The sequence below is a fragment of the Tamandua tetradactyla genome, chromosome 23 (assembly GCF_023851605.1).
Source record: "Tamandua tetradactyla isolate mTamTet1 chromosome 23, mTamTet1.pri, whole genome shotgun sequence".
NCBI classification, from domain to species: domain Eukaryota; kingdom Metazoa; phylum Chordata; class Mammalia; order Pilosa; family Myrmecophagidae; genus Tamandua; species Tamandua tetradactyla.
The window spans coordinates 51577857-51600742 of NC_135349.1; the positions used below are offsets into that span (position 1 = coordinate 51577857).

Here is a 22886-nt window from a genome sequence, read left to right on the forward strand (position 1 = left end):
AGGCCAGTCAGCAAGCAAAGCAACAATGAACCAGAGCGTAAATGATGAACAAACCTGTGTCCAGAGGAAACTGGCTCATTTTATTTTTCTTCTAGAATCTCGCATCAAACTTTAGTCAATTCCCAGTGGAAACAGAAGTGGAGTGAGTGGTTGTACATGTGTGGGTATAAACAGAGACACAAATGGCCCCATTTTCTTCCTGGAGTGTCATGGCCAACCTGCTAACCAAATGGATCACTTCTGCTAAATTCCAAAAGGTGGCAGCATTCCATTAAAAATTCATTTGCTGCTGAGGCTGCAACAGAGAGACTCCTACAGAACGACAGGGAGAGGAGGTTGAGATATCTAAGTGGCCGGGCAATCCAGAAGGCTGGAGAGTCCAGCCATTGATGGTGGACCTGGTGCCTGGGAGGTGGGAGCCCTTTCATGGGGAAGGTACAGGAGGGGAGAATGGGCAGAAAGATGCGGGAGCCCCAAGAAAAGGTGAAAGTTTGACTCACCTCAGAACTACATAAGCAAAGTCTCTGTGTTGGGCAGACCCCAGAGCAGGCCCCATCTTCACACTGTGCATAATTGCCCCTGCCAGGGTGGGGACAGGACCTGTAACTTGTTTCTCACCAACAGAAAGGGTGAGGGATGTCACTCCTATGTCTATGTTAGGATATATCCATGTAAGGCTCTGTCTTACTAACATGCACTAGAGACACTGTCCTTCTGCCCTTGAAGAAGCAAGCTGCTAGGATACAGACTCCCCATGGAAGGGACCACAATGGAAAGGAACTGCGGATGGCCTCTAGGAGCAGAAGGTCTTAGTCCTACAGCCACAGGGACTGGATTCTGACCACAACCAGGAAGCACTGAAGAGGATCTCAAGCTCTGGATGAGAACACAGCCCAGTTGACACCTGGTTGCAGTCTTGTTAGATGCCAGCAAAGGACCCAGCCAAGTTGGACCCAGACCCTTGACCCACAGACACTGTGAGATAATAGATGAGTGCTGTTTGAAGCCACTACGTTTGTGGCAATTTCTTTTGTAGCAATCAAAAACGAATACAGTATAGCTATGTTACCGAAAAGCATAAGGGCTGGGAAACACACCTCTGGAATGAGGCAGGCCAAAATGGAAATTTGGGTTCTCCCACTTAAGCTCACTTTGTCTCTTATATGAACGAGGAACACAGAGAGAAAGGGGAAAAAAAAAAAAAAAAACGAGGATAGGAATGTTTTTCATGTTGGAGCAATGTCACCACCACATTTAGCACACAATCACTCCTGAGTGAACCTGAGAAGGGAGTGTGAATCTGAAAGTTTCTCACTCGGTCTCATTTCCCAATCGCCTCTCATCATGTGACCATTTGTCCACAGGTGACTCCAGGAGTTAAGGCCAGTACATTTCATTCAACCAGTGTCTAACCGCAGCCAACTTCATCATCTGGTACTTCAGCAAAGACCTCAATCTAATTGTCAATGAAAGCTTGGTTGACTTTGGTCTCCAACCTGGAGTCTTCCAGTGGGATTTTTATCACGTAATTTTGACTAGGAGTGATTTTTGCCTTATCAGCTGAGGTTAGAATCAGCCCACATGTAAGGTGTAAGTTTCCAGAAATGGCCCCTGGGTCATCTTACCCTCAGGCCAATTAGAGCCTAGCCTGGGTTTGAATCCCCACTACCCTTTAGCTATGAGACTCTGAGCAAGTCACTCCCCTCCAAGCCTCCGTTTCCTCCCTTGTGAAAATGGGAGTAGGAATAGTTTCGCCCTCATTGGGCTATTCCAGAGTGTGAGTGAGATAATCATGCTAAATGCTGAGTGTAATGCCAGACACTTCCTAGATACCCAGTAGTGCTAACAATATTGCCATTTCCATATTCTTGATGCAAATGAGACTCGGGTGCTGTATCAAGGCAAGGCCTTTCTGGGAGGTGCAACCAACATGAAAAGGTAAGGGTCAGAGCTGAGGAACAGAGCTGGCACCATAAGGCAGTGACTGGAAAGGGTGGTAAAATGCCAAAGTCTGAGGCATTCTGCCTCCTGGGGCAACCAAAGACCAAAAGCCTCTATGGAGGCCCTGACTCTGTTTTGTAAGACTCATTTTCACTCCTCAGAAGGGATGTCAGCACTTACATGACAACTGAGAGTCAAACTTTAACATGCTGCCAGCTGTCCTGAAAATGCCTCAATGACCCAGAACCCACTGCTTAATTTTATAAATAACTATTATCAACATGTATTATTGTTGTTGCTGTTGTTACTATTAAGAAAAAAAACTGCTCACTGTAAAAAAGAAACCAAACCAAACAGGAGAGCCCAAAGAAAAATGCAAAAATCACCAATTTAGTTGAACTTCCCATCTGCCTTTCTGACATATCTCTGCATTGAGAGAAAGGGAGACATATGAATATAACTGCACATAATTGGAATCATATGATATATGCTGTATTTCTCACTCAACATTTCACCAGCATCTTTCCAAGTCAAAAAATATAAATCCACACTGAAATTTTAGCAGCTGCTTGGAATTGGAATTGGACTTCATGGATACACATAATTTACTTAAACAATTCCTTATTGATGAACATTGAGGGTATATCTTTTTTTTTATTTTTGGTATTGTGAACATCCCCTCAAAAAATACACTCCCACAAACATCTTCTCACACTCTCATAATCAATGCCAAGGTGGAAGATTCCTAGAAGGGTTATTACTGGATCAGAGAGTGAACACATTTTTCCATTGTGACACATGTGACACAAACTGCCACCCAGAAACAACTGGTCCAGCATAGGACATTGAGGGTATATCTTTTTATGTTTTTGCTATTGCACTCACCCCTTCAAGAAATACACTCCTATAAACACATCTTCTCATACTTTCACAATCAAGGCCAAGGTGCTAAAATTCCTAGAAGGGTTATTACTGGATCAAAGAGTTAACATGTTTTCTTCATTTTGAAGCATGTGACACAAGCTGCCAGCCAGAAACAGCTGGCCCAGCATTGGCTGCCACCAACACCAGTCGCAAAAGTGACTGCTTCCACCTGTGGAACATTCCAAGGTGGGGAGAAACATTCCAAAGGATTCCAGCCAGAGGGACCAAGACCAGCAGCACAGGAAGGCCAGAGTCTGGGGAAGGAGTGCCTTGTTAGGGCTGTCCTGTCTGCACAGCATGAATCTCATCAAACTTCACAATCTCCATAGCTGCCACAGGGGAAACAAGCCTTTGCCAGTGTGGGACACTGTCAAGGTAAGGGGACAGGACAGCATCTTTGCTTCTAGCAGAGACAAATCATCAGCCTCAAGAAGCTGGGGCTGGGGATGAGAAAAGAACAAACTCAAAGAAGCTGGAAATTCAGGGGGCACTCTTCTAAGCTCCAGAACGATGGGAGATGTCAGTCACCTGGGATCCCACAGTAGGCACATGTCCCTAAGGTGCAGAGTTTCCCAGCTACCATTCCAACCACTTTCCTTTGAAAAGTTTCCACACTGGGCAGGCCACTGGGCAGGCCTGGAGACCCAGTTTCAATTCCCAGTGCCTGCCCATGTTTAAAAAAAAAAAAAAAGTTTCCACACCAAAAACTTCCAGAGTTTGGCCAAGATGTGAGGTCCCCAGAGCCCTCAGTTAACATGCCTTCCTTTTCCAGAGGATAGTCCTTCCCAATCTCCTAGTATCTGGAACCCTCAAATCCTGGACAAGACCCAAGAAGCCACCTTGGCAGGAGGAGGTGGCCTTGCCCCCAGCACTACTCCGCCAGATCTGCTCCCCGATGGACTGGTCCTTCTCAGAGGGCAGTGCTCAGTTTTCACAGAGTACCAAGTGGTACTGTGAAAACGAGTGCCTGCCAAGCTCTCAAACCCAGTTACTTCCCCAGCAAGATCAGATTCGGCTGAAAACCACTCCTGGTGATTGAAGACTGAGACCAAGATGGTGGAGAAAAAGGCAAAAATAGTTTCAGCATCTAATTTTTTCACAAAATGCTTCTACTTACTGGGCCTTGTGGACTGGTTTTGGCACTGGAGGAGAAGGCTGACTTTTCAGATTTGTAGTCCTGGCAAAAAAAAAAAAAAAAAAAAAAGATGGAGGAGCTCACTTTGCAGGAAAAACTCTACTTTAGAGTAACTCAATTTAAACCCAATTTAGCACGATGCCCAAATCCATCACCAGCTAGCCCGAGGTTCCCTATCTCTCAGAGGTCTAGACCTGCGCAGCCCAATTCAATGCCACCAGCTACATGTGGCTATTGAGCAACTGAAATGCAGCTAGACTGATTAGCAATGTGCTTTAAGTATAAAATACATAGCAGATTTTGGAGACTTGCTATGAAAAGAAAAACTGTAAAATATCTCATTAAGATTAATATCCCATTAATCTTTTATATTGATTACATGGTGGCACAATAATATTTAATAATCTATTCATAAGATATATCAAAATATAAATACACAAACTTTTAAAATAAAATATATTAAAATTAATTTTACCAGCTTCTTTTTACTTTTTAATGTGGCTAGTAGTTCCATTTTATATTCCTATTAAAAAAATATAATAGAACTGGTCTAGACTTCTGTGTCAGTGAGGACACCCCATCCACAAGCTTAAGATTGCAAGAGATCCTCAGGTACGACCAGCGCTCCTATACGCAGGTTAGAGGTTAATTTCTCACTGGTTCAGCCCAGCAAAAGTTCACAGGCTGTGTGCTTTTGCTCCTCGTGTATTTTCTTCTTTATTCCTCACCATGATATTAAGAAATAAGTCCTAATCTTATCTCCATTTTACCGGCAAGGAAATGACAGAAAGGTTGGGGAACTTGTGCCGAGTAGATCAGCAGGAAAGCAGTAGAGCTTGGACTGGCTCACCACAAAAGTAAGGGCCATATTTTCAGCCTCCATATTTTCATTAACCAAAAGTCACTGAGCTTTAAACAAGGGTCACATTCAAATCTCCTGGACAGAGAGGGCATGTGTGTGTTAGTTCATGCATGAGACAGAGGGGAAGAGAAGGGGTATAGCAAAGGGGACGGGAAGGGAAGGGTGGGGAGGAGAAAGGAATGGAAGAGGAGAGAAGGGAGGGGGAGGGCAGAAGGGAGAGGAGAGGAGAGGGGAAGAGAAGGGGAAACAGAGATAGAAAAAGAGACATATACCAAAAGTAAGGGAGATAGACAGGAATAGAAAGACAGAGAGGAAGAGAAGCTACCCATTTTCCTGCACCAGCCACATGAGTTACTCAGACTCGCCCACAGAGTCTGGAGATTTCTATCCCTATGAATAGTTCCAAAGTTAAACTAAGAAGACACAGACTTCTTGCTATGCTTCCGCCCTTTTTGCAGTTTTCCAGTAGGAGGTGGTCATGGGAAAATCTAGCAATCAGAGAATCACAATTATGTTTATGCCTGTCCACCCTCGACATGGAGAATGCAGAGTAGTCTTCGTGACACCATTACATTTACTAGAATGAATAAATGGACGAATGCATGGATCGTGCAGGACTTAGTCACAATTCTGAACACCATTCCAGTGACTGCTTAAATCCACTCCAATACCCCATTAACTGAAAAAGGATATCTATATAATGCATAAGAATAATTTCCAGGATAACCTCCCAACTCTGAACTCTCTCAGTAATTGAAACTTTATTTTGACTCATTTCTCTCTTCCCCCTTTTGATCAAGAAGGCTTTCTCATTCTGATGATGTCAGGTTCCAGCTCATCCCTGGGAGTCAAGTCACACGTTGCCAGGGAGATTTACACCCCTGGGAGTTATGTTCCATGTAGGGTGGGGAGAGCAGTGAGTTCACCTGCTAAGTTGGCTTAGAGAGAGAGGCCACATCTGAGCAACAAAAGAGGCTCTCTAGGAGTCACTCTCAGGCATATTTATCAGCAGGCTTAGCCTATCCTTTGCAGAAATAAACTTCATAGGTGCAAGCCCCAAGATTGAGGGCTCAGTCTCTTGAATTGGTTGTCCCCAGACAGTGGCTTTCTGACATAGTTTCAGTTTCTAGGAAGTCTAACTTTTCCTCCCGAAGCCTTACAATTAACATCAATACCTTTGTACTCCAGCTACTCCATCCCAATGACAATATTTGAGAAGGAGAGAAAATATCTGATTTACTCTCTTTCTTAGATCCCAAACTAGGCTCCCAAGACAGTCACCACTCCAGTCCCTGCCTGTTCTCTTTTCCTTTTGTCCTATGTCCTGCCTCCCCATTCCCTGAATCTCAGCTGTCTCCTGGAAAGTCCAGTAATCTACCCTTCAATTCCTGCCCCTTTGTGCTTCTTTTTACAGTTTTCAAGAGCTGGGATGAGACTCGCTGGCATTAAAGAGTGAGCCAGTTTAAAAAATGACCAAGGCAGAGAGCCCCACAGGGCCATCTAGGGGACTTGGTATATGAACTAGGGTCAGCTCCCAGAGAGCAGTGGTAGACAGACAGCATTAGAACATGGCATTCTTCGTATAAAATAACTTTTGAGGTCCAACCTTCAGGTTACCAGAAGGCCAACAACATGACCAGCCAAAGACTCCTAAGCAACGGACACATGGTGTGGGGTCAGGGGAGCACGATTGGTTCACAGGGTTGGAACTGGAAAAACTTGCAGAAACCAAGGTTGTGAAGCCTTCCAAGCTGGGCTTTGAGACATGGAAGGCAGATAGGGGTCAGCTACTCTATCTGGGCCTATATACATGGATCCAGTACACCCCAAAATGCCCTAACCACAGGAATGTGGCGAGCCTCCTTGGGAAGTTTGGAAGCTGAGAAAGGGAAGGCAGGCAGGTGACTCCAAAGCCTAATCATGAGTGTTAGGTGATTGTGAACACAACTTTCTGCCACACCACAGAGACCGCATTTTCTAAAGCAAACAGTCAAAATAACTCCTCTGGTACATGAACTGACCAGGAGACAAAACATATCCAGCCAAATCATGCAGTCTTTTTCTATAATCTTAGAGTGGTAGAGAAGACCTTTATTTTCATGACTCCAACTCCAAAGCCTCAAAGCAAAAGATTGAAAACCTGGAATACGTAAAATTTTCTGCATGAAAAAATGACACAATAAACAACATATAAGGTAAAGAATAATATGAAAATAAAATTATAACTCATTGACCAAAGGGACAATTTCCTTAACTTATAAAAGAGCTTCCCCAAATCAGTAAGAAACACACCAAAGTTAAAAGAAAAAAACAAGTAAGGGAGATATACAGACAATTCACAAAGGATATAGGGTTGCAAATAGAAGAAATGCAAATTAAGATGAACTAGTATTTTTTACTAAGATTGACAAAGATAAAAGTTGGAAAAAACATCACGACAGTGAAGGGATAGGGAGACATACTTTAGTACATAATGGAATTAAACATTGGTCAAACTTTTTAAAATTGATCATACTGGCATGAGTTAATTCCAGTTCTTGGAATTTCTGCCATAGAAATGTCCACACATGTGTAAAGTGACCTAGGCAGAGGATATCACTGAAACATGTGTTTGTAACTTGTGAATATCGGGAGTAACATAAATTTCCAGGGTCCAAATAAATAAATTATGGTGCATACAGGCATTCTCAGTAAAGATAATGAGAAAGCTCTGTATAGAAATAGGGGAAAAAATATATAATACAAAGTGGTATGTATAATATACCACAAGCTGTTCATTGTTTTGAGAATATATGCGTATGTTGCATAGTCACTGAAATCCCTGGAAAGATAGACAAAGAAACTGGTAAAAATTACTGCTTTTGGAGAGAGGAACTAGACGGCTAAGGGATGGGGTAGGGAGGGAAACAGTTACTCTTTTGACTCTTGTGTTTTGTACTCTGGGCATATATTACAATAGCATTCAAACAATTTATTTCACTTCAAAATTTTTTTATTATTTTGAAAAGAAACAAACCAAGGGAAAACACATGAAAATACTAGCCAAGTCCTTTGGGTACGTATTCATTTCTAACATTATTTGAAAAACTATTCAGTTCACATAGTGTGGCAAATGGTTTGGGGTCACTTTGGAACAAGCATCCTGTCAATTTTGTCTGAATGCAGAAATGTTACCATTTGGGGATATATTTTAGTTTTTTATCCAGAAATGTGTATTTCTCCCAAGAAACAGAACCAATAGGATATATAAAAAGATTTATTTTAAAGAATTGTTTTACATGGTTGTGGGGGGACAGTAAGACCAAATCCATAGGGCAGATCAAAAGACTGGAAATTCAGGCAAGATTTCCATGCTGCAGTCTTGAAGCAGATTAGCATCTTATAGAAATCTGTTTTTGTTCTTTAAGTCTTCAACTGATTAGATGAGATTCACCCATATTATTGAAGGTTATCTCAGTTTTAAAGTCAAGGGATGGTAGATGTCAAGCACATCTACAAAAAACCTTCACAGCAATATCTAGACTTGTGTTTGGCTAAACTGAGCATCATAACCATACAGATACACAAAAGTAACCATACAGATACACAAAAGTAACCATCACAAAATACCAGCACAGGGCACAAGAGTGGCCACTCCCTTCTTGTGTTCCCATGGCAGGCATTATTAATCGATCTTTGCAGTCTGCCTGCTGAGCCAGTCTCAGAATCCATCCCAACATGCTCAGAAGATGCCACCAATCCAGGTGGTAAGCGTAGGGTAGAGCCCAGAAATCCAGAAGTGGAGTCTCTAATCACACAGGTCCTCAGTACCCACGCCTGGACCTAGGTACAAGTTGATGTCACCAGCCCGTTACCCTCCCTCCCTACCCCTGCCCAGTAATGAGGCTTCCCGAGATCCACATTCTCAAATGCCACGTGAGCCCCACCTGCCCATCCCCACATCGAACCACCCAGAGTCCTTCAGAGGAAACACCAGTGTCAACCTTCCGCAAGGAACTCAGACTGCCCTCCTTTCCACCAACTTAGAAAAGTCCGTGTAAATGTCAGATTAAGCTTTTCAGTCCTCTGCTTTTAAAATGGGAGATAAAATTTAGCTCTATTCCCAGATGTTAAAATCTCTGCTTCTCCCCGGGGCAAAGAAATCAATACAAGTAAGCTCCATATTTTTTTCTCTTGGAACACTACCACTTCCAGCAATTTATTTGACTGACTATGCCTTCTATTACCATGTAAATTGTTTCAGACTGCAGGAAAAAAAAAGTATTAATCTCCTCTCAGTAAGTCATAAAATAAAGAAATCAATTTCAAGGTCAATTTAGCCCAAATAACACCTGCTGCCCTTTTTTCTAACATGCAGACTTCTCCAAAATGCTAGGCTCTTGTCTAAGGCATCAGTATGCAACTGTGGAAAATTGGGTTTCAAATAAGCCAGGGCAGTATCAGAGAAATCCTGGACCCATGGCCCAGTGGCCTTGAGTGTGGGTTTAGGAAGGACAGGGCCCAGTAAAGTGACTCTCCACAGGCCAGGATGGGGGAGTGGAAGGAGAGCTACTCTGGGGGTCATTTAGAGTTGAATTCAAGTCATTACTCTGGCTGATGGGCTGTGTGACTCTGGAAAAGTTAGTTAACATCTCTGAGCCTCTCAGTCTGTACCTATAAAAATTCCCTAAAATAAAACAATGGCTAGGTGATCTTGCAGGACCTTTCAACCCAGTTGACTGTGGATACTGTCAAAGGTGAGACACCCTGGAGAACCATCCTAGACAGCCAGGCTTCTGTAGCTGCCCTTCAGCCACAGGCAGTGCAGCATGCTGGGAAAGGAAGCAGGTTCTGGAGTGCAACGCCAGCTACATGACCTTAGACAAGATACGTGACTTCTAATCCCTCCATTTCTGCATCTGGAAGATGAAAGGAATGACATGTCCTGGTTCTAGCAGGAGAGAATTATCACCCTTATTGATGGTGAGTAAACTGGACTCAAAGAAGCTGAGTGATTCGCCGAAGTTGCACACCTTCTTGGAGGCGGGTCCAGGGTGTGAACCCTGAAATCCCTGCCTCCAAGCACATTACACTGACTCCTGGGATACACAGCCTTTCTGTTTTCTGGCCCTGGGGTGTAGAAGGCACCTCATAAGCTCCACAGCCTCGGGTGGGCACTCCCGGCACACACGACACCTTCTTTCACACTGCCTGTGAGTGAAGGGGGCAATTCCTTGTACACTCCTGTTCCCTCTGCCACCGCCCCACAAATCCACCAGGAAGGAGGTCAAGGACAGAATGGAACCTTAGCTTCTCATAGGCAGGAGGCTGGGGAAGCCATGTCTTTAAGACATTTCCCATCTTCACCCCATCTCTTATGGTTGAACTGTGTCCCCACAAAAAGATATGTTGAAGTCCTAACACCAGCACCTCAGAACATGACCTTATTTGGAAATAGGGCTGTTGCAGACAGAATTAGTTAAGTTAAAATGAGGTCATACTGGAGACCCCTAACCCTATATAACTGGTGACCCTGAACAAAGAGAAGACAGAAAAGGGAAAGTTGGCCATGTGATGGTGGGTGTAGGGATTAGAGAAATGTGTCTGTAAGCCAAGGAAAACCAGGGATTTTCTAGCTAAACCAGAGGAGGCAAGGAGGGATTCTCCCCTACAGGTTTCAGAGGACACACGGTCCTGCCAACACCTTCATGGTGGACTTCTACCTCCAGAACAGTGAGAGAATAAACATCTGTTGTTTAAGTCACCCAGTATGGGGTAGTTTGTTGTGGCAGCCCTATAAAACTAAGACACCGTCCCAGCCCCCAGCCCATCCCTGGCCTAGCCTGCCCATTGCCACCACCAGGTATATGGTTTTCTAGTTACATCCAGCAGATTAACCAGGCACCCCAAGGAGGCCACGGCATCCAGGTGGCCCCAACTCCTCTCTTGGTGGAAGCCAGCCTCATATTTCCCCCACCATACCCCCTACCCCTGCCATCCACTCAGCTGCTGAGTGACTCAGCTCCACTTGTAAAATGCCTCCCTCATTCCTGCCAGTCTTGGCATTTATTGATTGAATCATGTCCCTTAGAAAAGCCATGTTTGGTCCCAAACCCTAGTCCTGTGGGTGGTCCTATTGTAAACAGGATCTCTTAAAGAAATTACTCCAATTAAGGTGTGGCCCAACTGAATCAAGTTGGGCTTTAATCCAGATTACTATAGTCCTTTATAAACAGAATGAAATTTAGACAGAGAAAGACAAGAGCCATGGGGAGCAGCCAGAAACCGGACATCAGCAGAACCCAGAAAAGAAAAGAGAAGATGCTACCATGTGCATTACCGAGTGATGGAAAAGCCAGGAACCCCAAGAGTGCTGGCCAGCCAGAAGATACTGACCCAGGGAAGAAGCAAGCCTCCTAGCCTCTGAAACCGTAAGCCAGTGAACTCCAAATGTTAAGCCAACCCAGTGTATGAGATCTGTTTTAGCAGCTGGAAGACTAAAACAGTGCTTCTCCTGGTGTCAATGCCTGAATGCAGATTGCTTTAATTGTAGTAGTTTCTGAAAGAGCTCCCTGACTCCATTTCCTGCCCCTATAGGCCACTCTCTCTTCTCCAGCCAGAGGGATCATCTCAAGGTATATATTAGTTCACATTACTCCCACTTAAACACCCAGTGCCCCCAAGTCTGCCAAATGTTCCCTACCATTTTTCAAGGAGATGCTACTGAAGACAATAGTCCTTTAACATTTCACTTGGTCCTCTCACATTTCACTCTGATCAAGGGGCAGGAGCAAGACCAGAGACTTGGGCTCTGGCCACACTCTCCAGTCACTTTTGACAACAGGTAAGCAGATAAGCAACCAATAGGACATGTCCCATCACCTCTTCAGAGCTTTCTCTGCCAGCTTCCTCTGGGGGATCCTGACCCAGTCTTTACCCACCTTGGCCCATTTCTGGGACTCGGCTTGGAAGGGTGTCCAGGCAGTAAGCAAAGCCAAAGGCTGATGCCCTTGAACCAATAATGTTGAGAACCTACTAAGTGCCAGGCAGTGTGGCAGACTGGCAAAGAGTGTAGACTTCACAACGATGTTGCCCTGGTCCAAAATCTGACTTGAGCTACTTCCTACCATGACCCTGACCCTCCCTGCCCTCATCTGTAAGTTAGGGATGATGATAACAATTGATAATAAAGTGTCTACTCATGTAAGGAGTAAATGAAATAACATATATGAGGCACTTAGCACAGGTCCTGGAACAATCTAAGTCAGGGGTCCTCAAGTATGGCTCTGTATTAGAATTAACCAGATAACTTTTTAAACACACAAACAGGAAATGTCAGGTAGCCAATCAAGACTGACCCTCTGGGCATTCTTAAATTTCCCAGGTGATTCCAACATGCAGCCCAGGGTGTGCGTGTTTGCTCCAAGTCCTGAGCAAATGGATGGTGTGCTGTTCTGGGCTGTCTTTTGAGGAAGCAGGGTCATCCCATGTGGTAACAGGGTATCTGCATCCCTATTGTGAGGCCCGAGCATTCCTGTACCCCAACGCAGCTCCTAAACTCCAAATTCCCCTCTCCAAAGAGAGATAAGTGAATCAAGACACAGTATATTCACAAAAATAATAAATATCTAAGTGCAGAGGAAGCCAGAGATGTGGAACAATGTCTCTCAAGTTCAAAAACCCCAACAGAATCAAATTTCTACTGCCTCCCCTTCTTTGTGTGCTTTGCCTACATTTTTTTTCAAATAAAAATAAATATGTAATTCAACAGACCTGTTCATGCAGCTTGTATAATCAAGAGAAGCTCTCTCCTCTATTCTTCTCGAAAGCCATGAACATTAATAGGGGCTATATCAGAGATGGCTAATGGAGTTACTGATTCACTGAATCAAGAAACAAGCAGGAGCAATAGTGGAACTGCAAGCCCCCAGTGCAAGGGGAATTTTGATCTGATGTAAGGGAGTGAGGCTCATTTAACATTGGCCCCATCCTTCTCGCCTGCCCATGGCACAGGTACAGCACCTGATATCAGAGGGCAGTTCATATTCAGGGAAGAACAAGCCGCCCACCTGAGCTGCTGTGCACGGAGAGAATTTTGCAAATAAAAGTTGGATGGTGATGACAAAAACTAGCCTGGGGGAGAAATGACACTTGATCTTTGTGCCCTTGTGAGGGAACCCCCAGCACAAGAAATATCCATTTTCACATGGGCAAAAATATCCAAAATAGACTCAATGAGACACTGGAAGATGGAATGTAAAGAAGTCTGGGTAAAAATGCTGGGAGATGCTACGTGAAGATAAGGAGGACATTAGTGATGCAAGATGGAACTCGGACATATTTCTGGCTCAAGATGCAAACACAGCACTCAGTGTTTCCAAGAACAAGAATAGCAGGGGAGCCGGTAAAGGAGACATGGCTTATTGCAGGAGCTTTTGCGAGATGAAGTCGGAGAGAATGGCAAAACAAGTGAAGTGTTAAATAAATACTTCCTGAATGCAATCATGAGGGAAAACACTAAAATTAGGATGTCTGACAAGGGCTTTTTACCCAATCTGCCCAGGATTCCTTCAGGGTTCCTGAGAGAGGAGCTGTCAGTAACCGTTTGACATCCCAGGTCACACAGATAGAACTGGGGTAGGTGGGGAAACTGATTCAAGGGACATGGCCCTGACAGGGACCAGGACCACCTGGGGTAGCCCTGAGCACTCTGCCCCATTCCAGAGATGGTCTTTTAAAGGAAGGAGACACAAGTCAGAAAAACCCTACAGTGCAGCAGTTAAGAGAGAGCGTGGGCTGTAGATGAAGGTAACCCAGTGATGAAGATCTGGACCTACCTTTCAGAAGATGTACCCTGGGAAATTCTGAACTTGGACTTTCTCATCTGTAAAATGGGGATAATAGCATTCATCCTGAAAGTATGTTAAATTAGATCATCATAAAAAAACAATAAGCCATAACTATTATTATCTCCCTTTTACAGAGAGGAAACTGAAATTCAGAGTGGCTAAATCTCATTAGTGGATGTCCATAAACGTTCCACTGGTTTTACTGTGTGTGTGGCAGGGAATGCAATGGGAATTTTGTATATATTATATCATTTGATCTCCACAACAACCCAAAAGATTCCGGAGTCAGACTACCTGGGTTCAAAGCCAGACTTGACCTTTGACTTGCTGTGTGACCCTTGGCATATTATGTAACCTCCCTGTGCCTCAGTTTCCTTATCTATTACAATGGGTATAATAGCACCTACCCCAGAGGGCTATTTTAAGGCTAAATGAGTTAATACATGCAAAGGTCTGAGAATAGAAGCCAGTGCGCAAGTACTCAAGAGATGTGACTATTAATATTATCACTGATACTAGCCCATCTTACAAATGAGGCCGAGAGAGGGTAAATTGGCCAAGAACACACAACTGGTAAGGGACAGCTCTTTCCTCTGCACCACTCAGCAGCCAGTAGGATTATACCAATCAGGGTACTAGGGACTGAACCAGCAACCACCTCTTCCAGGAAATTTCCAGGTCCACCTGAGACACAGTAGAGAGTAGAGGTTAAGACCATGTGCTCTGGATACTGGGTTCAAATCTCAGCTCTGCCATTGCTTCAACATGTGGCCTTGGATGGTCTTGGCTTCCTCATCTTGAGGTGGGAATCATGACGGCACATCAATTCCTCAATTCATGGTAGCACTCATAACCATCAACGTTTCCAGCTGGCTTTCATCCAGTGAGCACCCTGCGTGGTGGGTGAGACATTCATTTTGCTAAACTGTGTCTCTGCCTCCTGGTACTTAGCTTGCTCTAGGCCTGGGCATCCGTCTCTGTGCTAGGATGGCCTCCACTTCTCACAGCCCACCTCTATCTCATGATTTACTTACGGTCTGTCTCCACGGCTGCGCCAACAAGAGCAGCCTCATGGGAATGTGCTCCAACACTCAGGGTGCCTGAGTTTAAACCAAGTCTCTGGGATTAGGGCTCCCTTGAGACTGCCCGCCTGCAGAAGAGGTAGCCGTCAGCTCTTTTAGCAGTGAAATAATTGCAAGTTTGAATGTGGATTCAGTTCCCAACAACTGCAATTAGAAGCCACCTTCTGTTCAGAACAACTGCTGCCTGAGCATGATCCCAGGATTGTGCATAGGCAGCAAATGAGTTTCCCAGTCTCGGTTTCAATCATGCTTCCTTGTCCAGACTGGAGAATTCTCCATTTCCTCTATAAAGGCTCATGCCCCTTCCTAACCCTCAGCAGCTTCTTTCAGTTCCTAGATGTTATGGTTGAATTGTGTCCCCCCAAAACATAGGTTACAGTCCCAGCCCCCAGTGCATGTGAAATTGGGTTGTTCAGATGTAATGAGTTAAGATGTGGTCATCCTGGAGGAGGGCGGGCCATAATCCAATTGGATTAGTGTCATTATAAGAAGAGGGAAATTTGAACACAGGGACAGATATGAGAGAAGATGGAAGCAGTGATGGGAGTGATGGAGATGCAAGCCAAGGAAAGCTAAGGAATGCTGGGAGCCACCAGAAACCACAAGACACAAGGAACTTAGAGCCTTCAGAGCCTGCCACACCTTGATTTCAGACTTCTGATCTCCAGAACCTGTAGATGATATATTGCTGTGTTTTAAGCCACTGGGTCTGTGGTCATTTGTTTGGACATAAGCATTAAGTCCAAATATCTTGGCCCAACAAGTCCTCGTGTGGTCTACCTCCACCCCTCACACCTTCATCCTCTCCCTCCATTCTTCGCCTTGTCACTCTCTAAGCTCCAGAGGCGTAGGCACCTGCTGTCTTCTAGGCTGTGAAAGCTCTCTATTCCCATTTAAGCTCCTCAACTCCTACACATCCTTCAGGGCCCAGTTCTAATATCACCTCCTCAGGGAAGCCTCCCCATATGCTCCATACCCTAAGAAACCCCAGCGATGCTTTAAGAGCACATATACCTTAACCCTGTGGCCCTTCCTTAAGTTTGCAATTATTTATTTCTTTGCATAATTAAGTGAGTGACTATCTTCCCCACTGGACCCTATTTTCCTTGAGTGCTCCACGGCTGCCACTATGTTCTACCCAAGTAGCTAGCATGGCCCCAACCAGCCTATGGTAAGTGCTCAGTGCAGATTTGTTGAACAAACAAATGTTTAATTATATGAATGGCTTGTACTTCCTAATGATTGCAGCCTGGGTCTTTGCCACCACATCTTCACCCCTCATAGGACCATGAATAGTCCCTAGCACATAAAAAGTGCTCAGTCTGAACCGGCAGCATTTTGACACGCTTATGCTTAAGCTCTTCTGCTTTTTTTGTCAGAAAAAATGCAAACACAAATGCAAGGCAGCCCTGCCCCCAATTCTCTGGATCCCATCAAGAGTGGCCCAGAAAAGCTGTTAAACCTGGTAGCTGCGTTTACCCAGGAAGACACACAATTCTTTCCAGCTCATTAAAAATCCACCATAAGCCTGTGCACAGGAAACCACCACCACCTCCAGACACCCTCCTCCAAGGAGTCAGGATGAAGGGCAAGGTCCCATGCTTGGCCTGGTTCAGGAAGGCCATGGCCTGTCCTCACCTCCCAACTGAGCCAGGAGTGTTTGGGAAACACCAGCCCAGACATGCATCGTTCCAGCCATTTGAGGAATGGGACCATAACACGGGTTATGACATAAATGTAATGCCATCTGCTGAACAGCTTCCTGCATCTGGGGTGCCCTTGGCTGGGGTCCCACCAGTTTGCCTGTAATTAAACCTGAGTGCAGGAGCCCCCACCACCTGGCCAGCTGCAGGACTAGGATGTACCATCAGCATGAGCAAAGCCAGGGCAATGACAGGCTCCAGGAAAGGTAATGGTTTCATCCACTCCCTAAAGACGGCATGGGTAGGGAGCTCAAAATCCACATGGGGCCATGATGGCTCAGCAGGCAGAGTTCTTGCCTGCCATGCTGGAGACCCAGGTTCGTTTCCCAGTGCCTGCCCATGCAAAAAAAATCCACATGAAGCAGATGTTTGAAAGCTAAAAGCCTCCTGAGTAGAATAACGAGTATTGAGTGCTGAAGCAGTACCAACTGGAGACGGCAGCTCAAACGGCTGTTGGCTTGGGTCTGGAGACGCATGCCAAGCTGGCGGCCTGGCGCCAGCAGCATCCAAGTCTCCAGGGTGATTAAGTGGTAAGTCTGCACACCAGGAGGAGAGAGCCACTTCTCCCAGTCCTTGAGAAGATCCACAAACCCAGCGGGCACTCATCCCAAGGAACATGGTGCCAGGCAAAGCTGAGATCCACACAGCTGGGGAAGTTTCCAACAGGCTTGATTACCAATCAGCCCCTGAAGCTCTGCCCAGATTAGGGTGGAATGGAATCAGCCAATCAAGTAATCAAGAAAAGCACAATGCCTGTCACTGTCTCTTAGGGCCCAACCCTCACGGGCCCATCCTTTGTCAAGGCCCTGACATGCGGCAGCCAGCATTGTGCTGGTCTCAAGGGAGCCAGTTGTGAGCAAAGAGGCAGGGCCCCTGCACCTTTGGGGCTTATAGTCTGGTGCAGGAGAGACCTGTCAAACAGGTGATCAGAGAACAAACTGAGCAATGAAGGGGCAAAGTTCAGGATTCACTGAGATCTTGCCAGAGGTGGTAAATCAGGGAGGGCTTCCTGTAAGAAAGACCTAGAGAACGAGAAGAGTCAGCAGATGTTAGAAGCATGCCACGTAGAGAGAGCTGCTCTGGCAAAAGCCCTGAGCTGGCATTTTAGAGAAAAACTCATGTGGCTAGGGCATGGAAGAGCTGGAGAAACAGGCAGGAGAGATGAGGCAGAGTCATGCTAAAGAGGCTGAATTCTGTCAGAGAACCACAGGACCGTCCAGGCAAGGCCAGATATGTGCTTGAAAAGACCACCCTGGATTTAATGCGTGGATGTGAAGAATTAGGTAAGAGGCTATGAGGGGAATCCAAGAAACAAAGACACTAGGGGAAGTGAAGGAGAGGGTAGACACGGGAGGAAGTGTTTAGGAAGTGGATTTCCTGGGACTGGGGAATTTAAGCGATGTGGGAATGAGGGAGGGGTGTGAAGGATGACCCCCAGGTTTGTGCATGAATACCTGGGTGGCTGCTCAGCCCTCTGCTCGGCTAGGGATCACTGTGGGGTCTTTATCTTCATTTAACCTTCATTTCCTACCTGGTTCATTATTGGTACTTCACAGAGGGGTTCATGAGAATTCGTTTAATTTCTGCTGAGAACCTGGAAGGCCTCAGAACCAACAGCTGTCAGAACTAAATTAATAAAACAACAAGACAGCCTCTCTTTTTATTTCACACCACACGTTATTGTGAGGGAGTATTTACAGAAAGCATCTGATCTCCCAGTGGCCTTTCATGTTTTCAAATTGACAATTCTTTCACTCTAGTCAATAACTTCTAAATGTCAGACCAAGCATGGAGTTTTCCTGAAGGGGTTTGGGGTCCAAGGTCTTTCTTGGAGTGCAAAAACGAAGGGAAATGGAATGGATCACACCACCCATCTACATTCCTTCCTTCATTTTCTTCTTCCTTCCTTCCTTTCCCAATCTCTCTCTCTCTCTCTCTCTCTCTCTCTCTCTCTCTCTCTCTCTCCCCCTTCTACCTTCCCTCACTTTTACACATACACATGCACAAATATAATTTAGCTACAGAAAGAGGGGTCAAAGTGCCTTCTTAAAAATGGGGGCAGTTGAGTGGAAGCACAGATCACCAATCAGAAATTACAAAACCCCAAACCATTCCAAAAACTTGAAGTTTCTTCTTAAGTTTCACCTGCACTCACCTGTGCCAAAATCTACCCTCAGCTAGCATGCAGCTCTTTCTTAATATGACGTTGAATATTCGACTGCTTTTGACCTGGAGAAAAGCAATTTAATTAGCCTAATAGTAGTTATCTATCCCACCTGGTGTGAATATTCACTCATGGCAGAAATATTAATGTGTTTTATTATGGAATGCTGCCCCAGAACTCACTGGAGTGTGATATAATATGCAGTATAGACACTGCATCGCCTTTCTAAAACCTGAAAAATAATGAATTCCAAATCATATCTGGCCCCAGGAGATTGCAAACCTATGTAGTGTGCTAGGCATTGTACATCAAATTATTTATTTGGAGTTATAAGGATGAGAAAAGATTACACACATACTAATTATATGGACACATAAGGCACCATTTATTTTCCACCAAAATGCCAGCTGATGGAGCCACTTAATGTTTCAATATAACAAGGTTGGGGTTGGCCTATCCAAAATAGACCAATATTCCTCTAACTCCCCAAATCTGAAGGAAGATCCTGATTCAGCCTTAAAAAGTGGAAGCTATTAGAATCAAGCAGCCTAATAGAATTCTCAATTATACCCCAAGTCTACTTATTTTCAGATCCTCACAAAATAGTTGCACTGCTGTTCTCTCTTGGAAAGCACTGCATTAACTTGGGGAAACATGATTTAATAAAGACATGTCACATGGAGTTCCTAGGGATGTTAGACCAAAAGACATAAAGCAACTTGGAAAACATCCCGACAACATCTTGCATCAGACAACCAGGGGGCAGAGAAAAGGGGGGAACATGGGAGAAAGGACAGGGTAGTCAGAGAGGGAAAGGACTTCAGAAAAGGGCTCTAAACTATAAAAATGTCTCTGATGGATATTCACAGTTTAACTCCTTTTTAACCTTGGCCAAGCTGTATAATAAGCCATACTTAGAACTTAATAACTCCTCATCATCCAATCAATAACAGCTCTAAAAAATCTCTTCCCTGTATTTATTTAGTTTCTATAGCACTCAGACACTTCAGCTTCTTATTCCCCATGATATCTGAAATTGAACCTCTCTTCCTTTACAAATAGGGCAGCTCACTGACAAATCAACCAAGAAGATGAGCCTTGAAGAAAAGGGCTTTGATGGAAACTCTCCATAGTGTAAAAGCAAGAAGGACCAATGAGATAAATGAGTTCATATGAGTACAATATCTCCAAACTAACCTAAAATTGCCTTTGGCACTTCTTCTAGTTCCTGTTAATGCAAGCTCTCATCTGGATCTTTGGGAGAAAATGGCCAGAATGCACATCTTTGTAGGATTCTTCTGAAGATTATGACCATCCAGTTAAATAACTTACAGTACTGACAGAAGGAAAAAAATTACTTCTTTTCTTGAACAAGTGAATGGGGTCTATTTGCTTTGATTTTTTAATCACTCTTCTTGGTGGATGTGGACCTTGGAATTAACAAAATAGAAGTAGGGGGAGGCAAAGGAATAAAGGAAAGTAGAGTGAGAAATCTGTCTTGATAGGATTCTATAAAAAGAAGAAATTGCTGCAAAGCCCTTCTCCAACTCCTAGCCTAAGGGAGCAGATGGCCTCGCTTCAGAGGTAAACGCTGGGAACCCATTTGCCATAAATTTCCTATAATGCCAGTTTTGATGCTATTATAAAAACAAGAGAAAATTTGGCTTCTTGGCACCAAATTTGCTGGGCAGTAATGTATCTAAGAGGAGGATACATTCCATGCCAAATAAAGAAGGAGAGTTGTTACTTCTTCTATTTAGAGAGAGGTAGTGAGCACAATTAGATCAGTCAAGGCTAACTGATCATTTATTGTTTGGTTCTGTGCAATGCAGCATTTCTAATGTTGCATTTTTCTCTGGGATAGGTAGCTCCAACTCTAGTCGGCATGGAATGTGTGTTCCACTACCATTGGGTAGGAATTAGTGCCTCAAGAATATAGTGCCAGAAATTGCCATTTTCCAGAGAGACTTTGATTGCTTTGGGCAAGTAAGTTCACTTTTCTGAGCTCTAGGTATATCTTCCACACAAATGAGAACAGTCATCCCTACCTGACAGAACTGTTAGGACAATCACCGGAGATAAAGTACGCGAAGGACACATCGATTTAGTACTTAATAAATGGTATGTGTGCTTACAATGATGACAATAATAACAATGATGATGATGATGATGATGATGAAGGTGATGATAAGAAAGATGGGGATGGAAATGATATTGATGGCTACGATTCTCACAGTAATGATGATAATGCTAGAGACAATAATGATGACAATGATGATTTAGTTTTCCTTAACTATGAGCATCCATTCCTTAAAACCTGATTTCTCAGAATCAAAACTAAAAGCCAGGCTATTCAGAGACAGCAATTTAAGATGCTTTTAGGGTAAAAGTAACTTGACAATTGTGATGAAATATGCCCTTTCCAAAGCGAATACACTTTCATGAAAATAAAACCATCCCTATGTGAATCTCTCGCCAGAGACTATTATACCACCAGGTGGATGACCCTTATCATCACACTTATCAAAGTATCCACGTGTTACCAGGTGAGTCAAGGGACATGGCCAAAATCCATTTAGCACAGCGTTTACCAAGCAGCAAGGTTTGAAAAACCAGACTCAGGGCAATAGCGTTGAGCTGCCACCATCTCCACAATCACCTATGGCTTTGGAACATTTCCCTTCCTACAGCCAATGTGAAATTTCTCCAGGCAAAATGAAATAGTGACTTCAAAGAATTTACTCAAAGTCTTCCAAATTCCCCCAAAACAGAGTTCAGAGTTTCTGAGACAGCAATATGAAAGCATTAGAGAAACTCTGACACTTCAGCAAATCATAGAATAATTTTTTTCATAAATTAAAAAACAAAAGCACTATTGAGAAATAGGCTTGTGTGAGAATGGAAAACCTTTAGCTGCAAGGCTAAAGATTCTGATGCAACACTATAACAGATCTTATATTCTCCAACCAGCAGCATCAAGCAAAATTGCACAAAATTACTTCTCTTTCTGAGGGTTAGTTTCTTCATCTGGAAAAAAAACACAGTAGATGAACTCCATGGTCTCATAGGTCCCTTGTAGGGGCTAAAATTCTACCATTATAAGATTACAAATCTGCCTATTGTTCAAGTTATTTGGCCTTCACACAAAACAACAGATTAAAATCTAAAGATGTTATCAGAAAACATCATCATGGAGAAAAAAAAAAAGCTAAAGATGAAAAAGGATACAGTCTAGGACAAGCTTGTTTGATAGAGAGGAGCCTCGGTTAGGCCTGGCATTGGGAAAGGGGGGCAATAAATGCAGGGCCAAGACTGGGCGCAGGGAAACAGCCAGACAATGAAGGCTTCCTTAGAGGCAGCTAAGATGAATTCCTGGTGCATGCCCTGGAACTGGAGCTTTTAAAATTAGAAGCATCAGAATTACCTGGAGCTTATATGACAATGCAGTTTCCCAGGCCCCACCCCCAGGAATTCTGATTCAGTATACTTGAGAAGGGCTCAGTAATTAGCAAGTGATTTTGAAGCACTCACAGCCTTGGCAAACAGAAGGCCAAAGCAGTGTAGGGGAAACTGGACTGGGACCACCTTTATGGCCTTCACCATCCTACACTAGATTGGAGAGTTAGAGGGGGCAGAGCTGGGGAGAAGGCCAGCATTCCCGAAAACCATCAGCAGAAACACTGATACTGCTCTCCTCCATTGCCCAAACCAATTGCCTTCCAGTCATCTGTGATACCTCTCTTTCTCTCACACCACACCTCCAATCCTCCCAGCTTGAGCTTTGGAACATAACTGACATCACCATGTTGGTCTCAACCACCATCATTATGACGACCTCCTAAATATTCTCACTGCACTTGCCCTTGCCTTTACCTTGCCCTTGTCCCACTATGGTCTTCTGTTGCATGGTGGCCAGGGTGTCCTTTATAAAAATAAAGTCAGGTCAAGCCACTCCTCTTCTTAAAACCCTTCAATATGTCCCAGCTCCCTCAAAGAAAAAGCCTCACATGGCCTGGCACCCCTACTCCTACCATCATCACCATCTGGCTTATCTCCTAGTATCCTTTGCTCCTTGCTCATTCCATGTCCATTAACTACACCTTATAAAGCTGTCAATCCCACCCTTCAACAACTCCGATCCCCTTCCTCTGCTTAGTTTTTCTTTATTACATTATTTGACACATTATTGTCTACCTTCTCATAGAATAGTAGTCTCAGCTATGGGAGATCATGTCCTCTGGGACCTT

At 44.2% G+C, this 22886-nt stretch overlaps 1 protein-coding gene across 2 annotated transcripts in view; it reads right to left on the bottom strand.

Annotated features, from left to right (window-relative positions):
- Window positions 1-22886, bottom strand: part of RBFOX1 (RNA binding fox-1 homolog 1) — a 2222576-nt gene that overhangs the window by 1913953 nt on the left and 285737 nt on the right. For both annotated transcript variants that reach the window (XM_077141880.1, XM_077141879.1), the window contains exon 5: window positions 3983-4042. In XM_077141880.1, the coding sequence (XP_076997995.1) occupies window positions 3983-4042 (60 nt within the window). The remainder of the gene's footprint in view (window positions 1-3982; window positions 4043-22886) is intronic.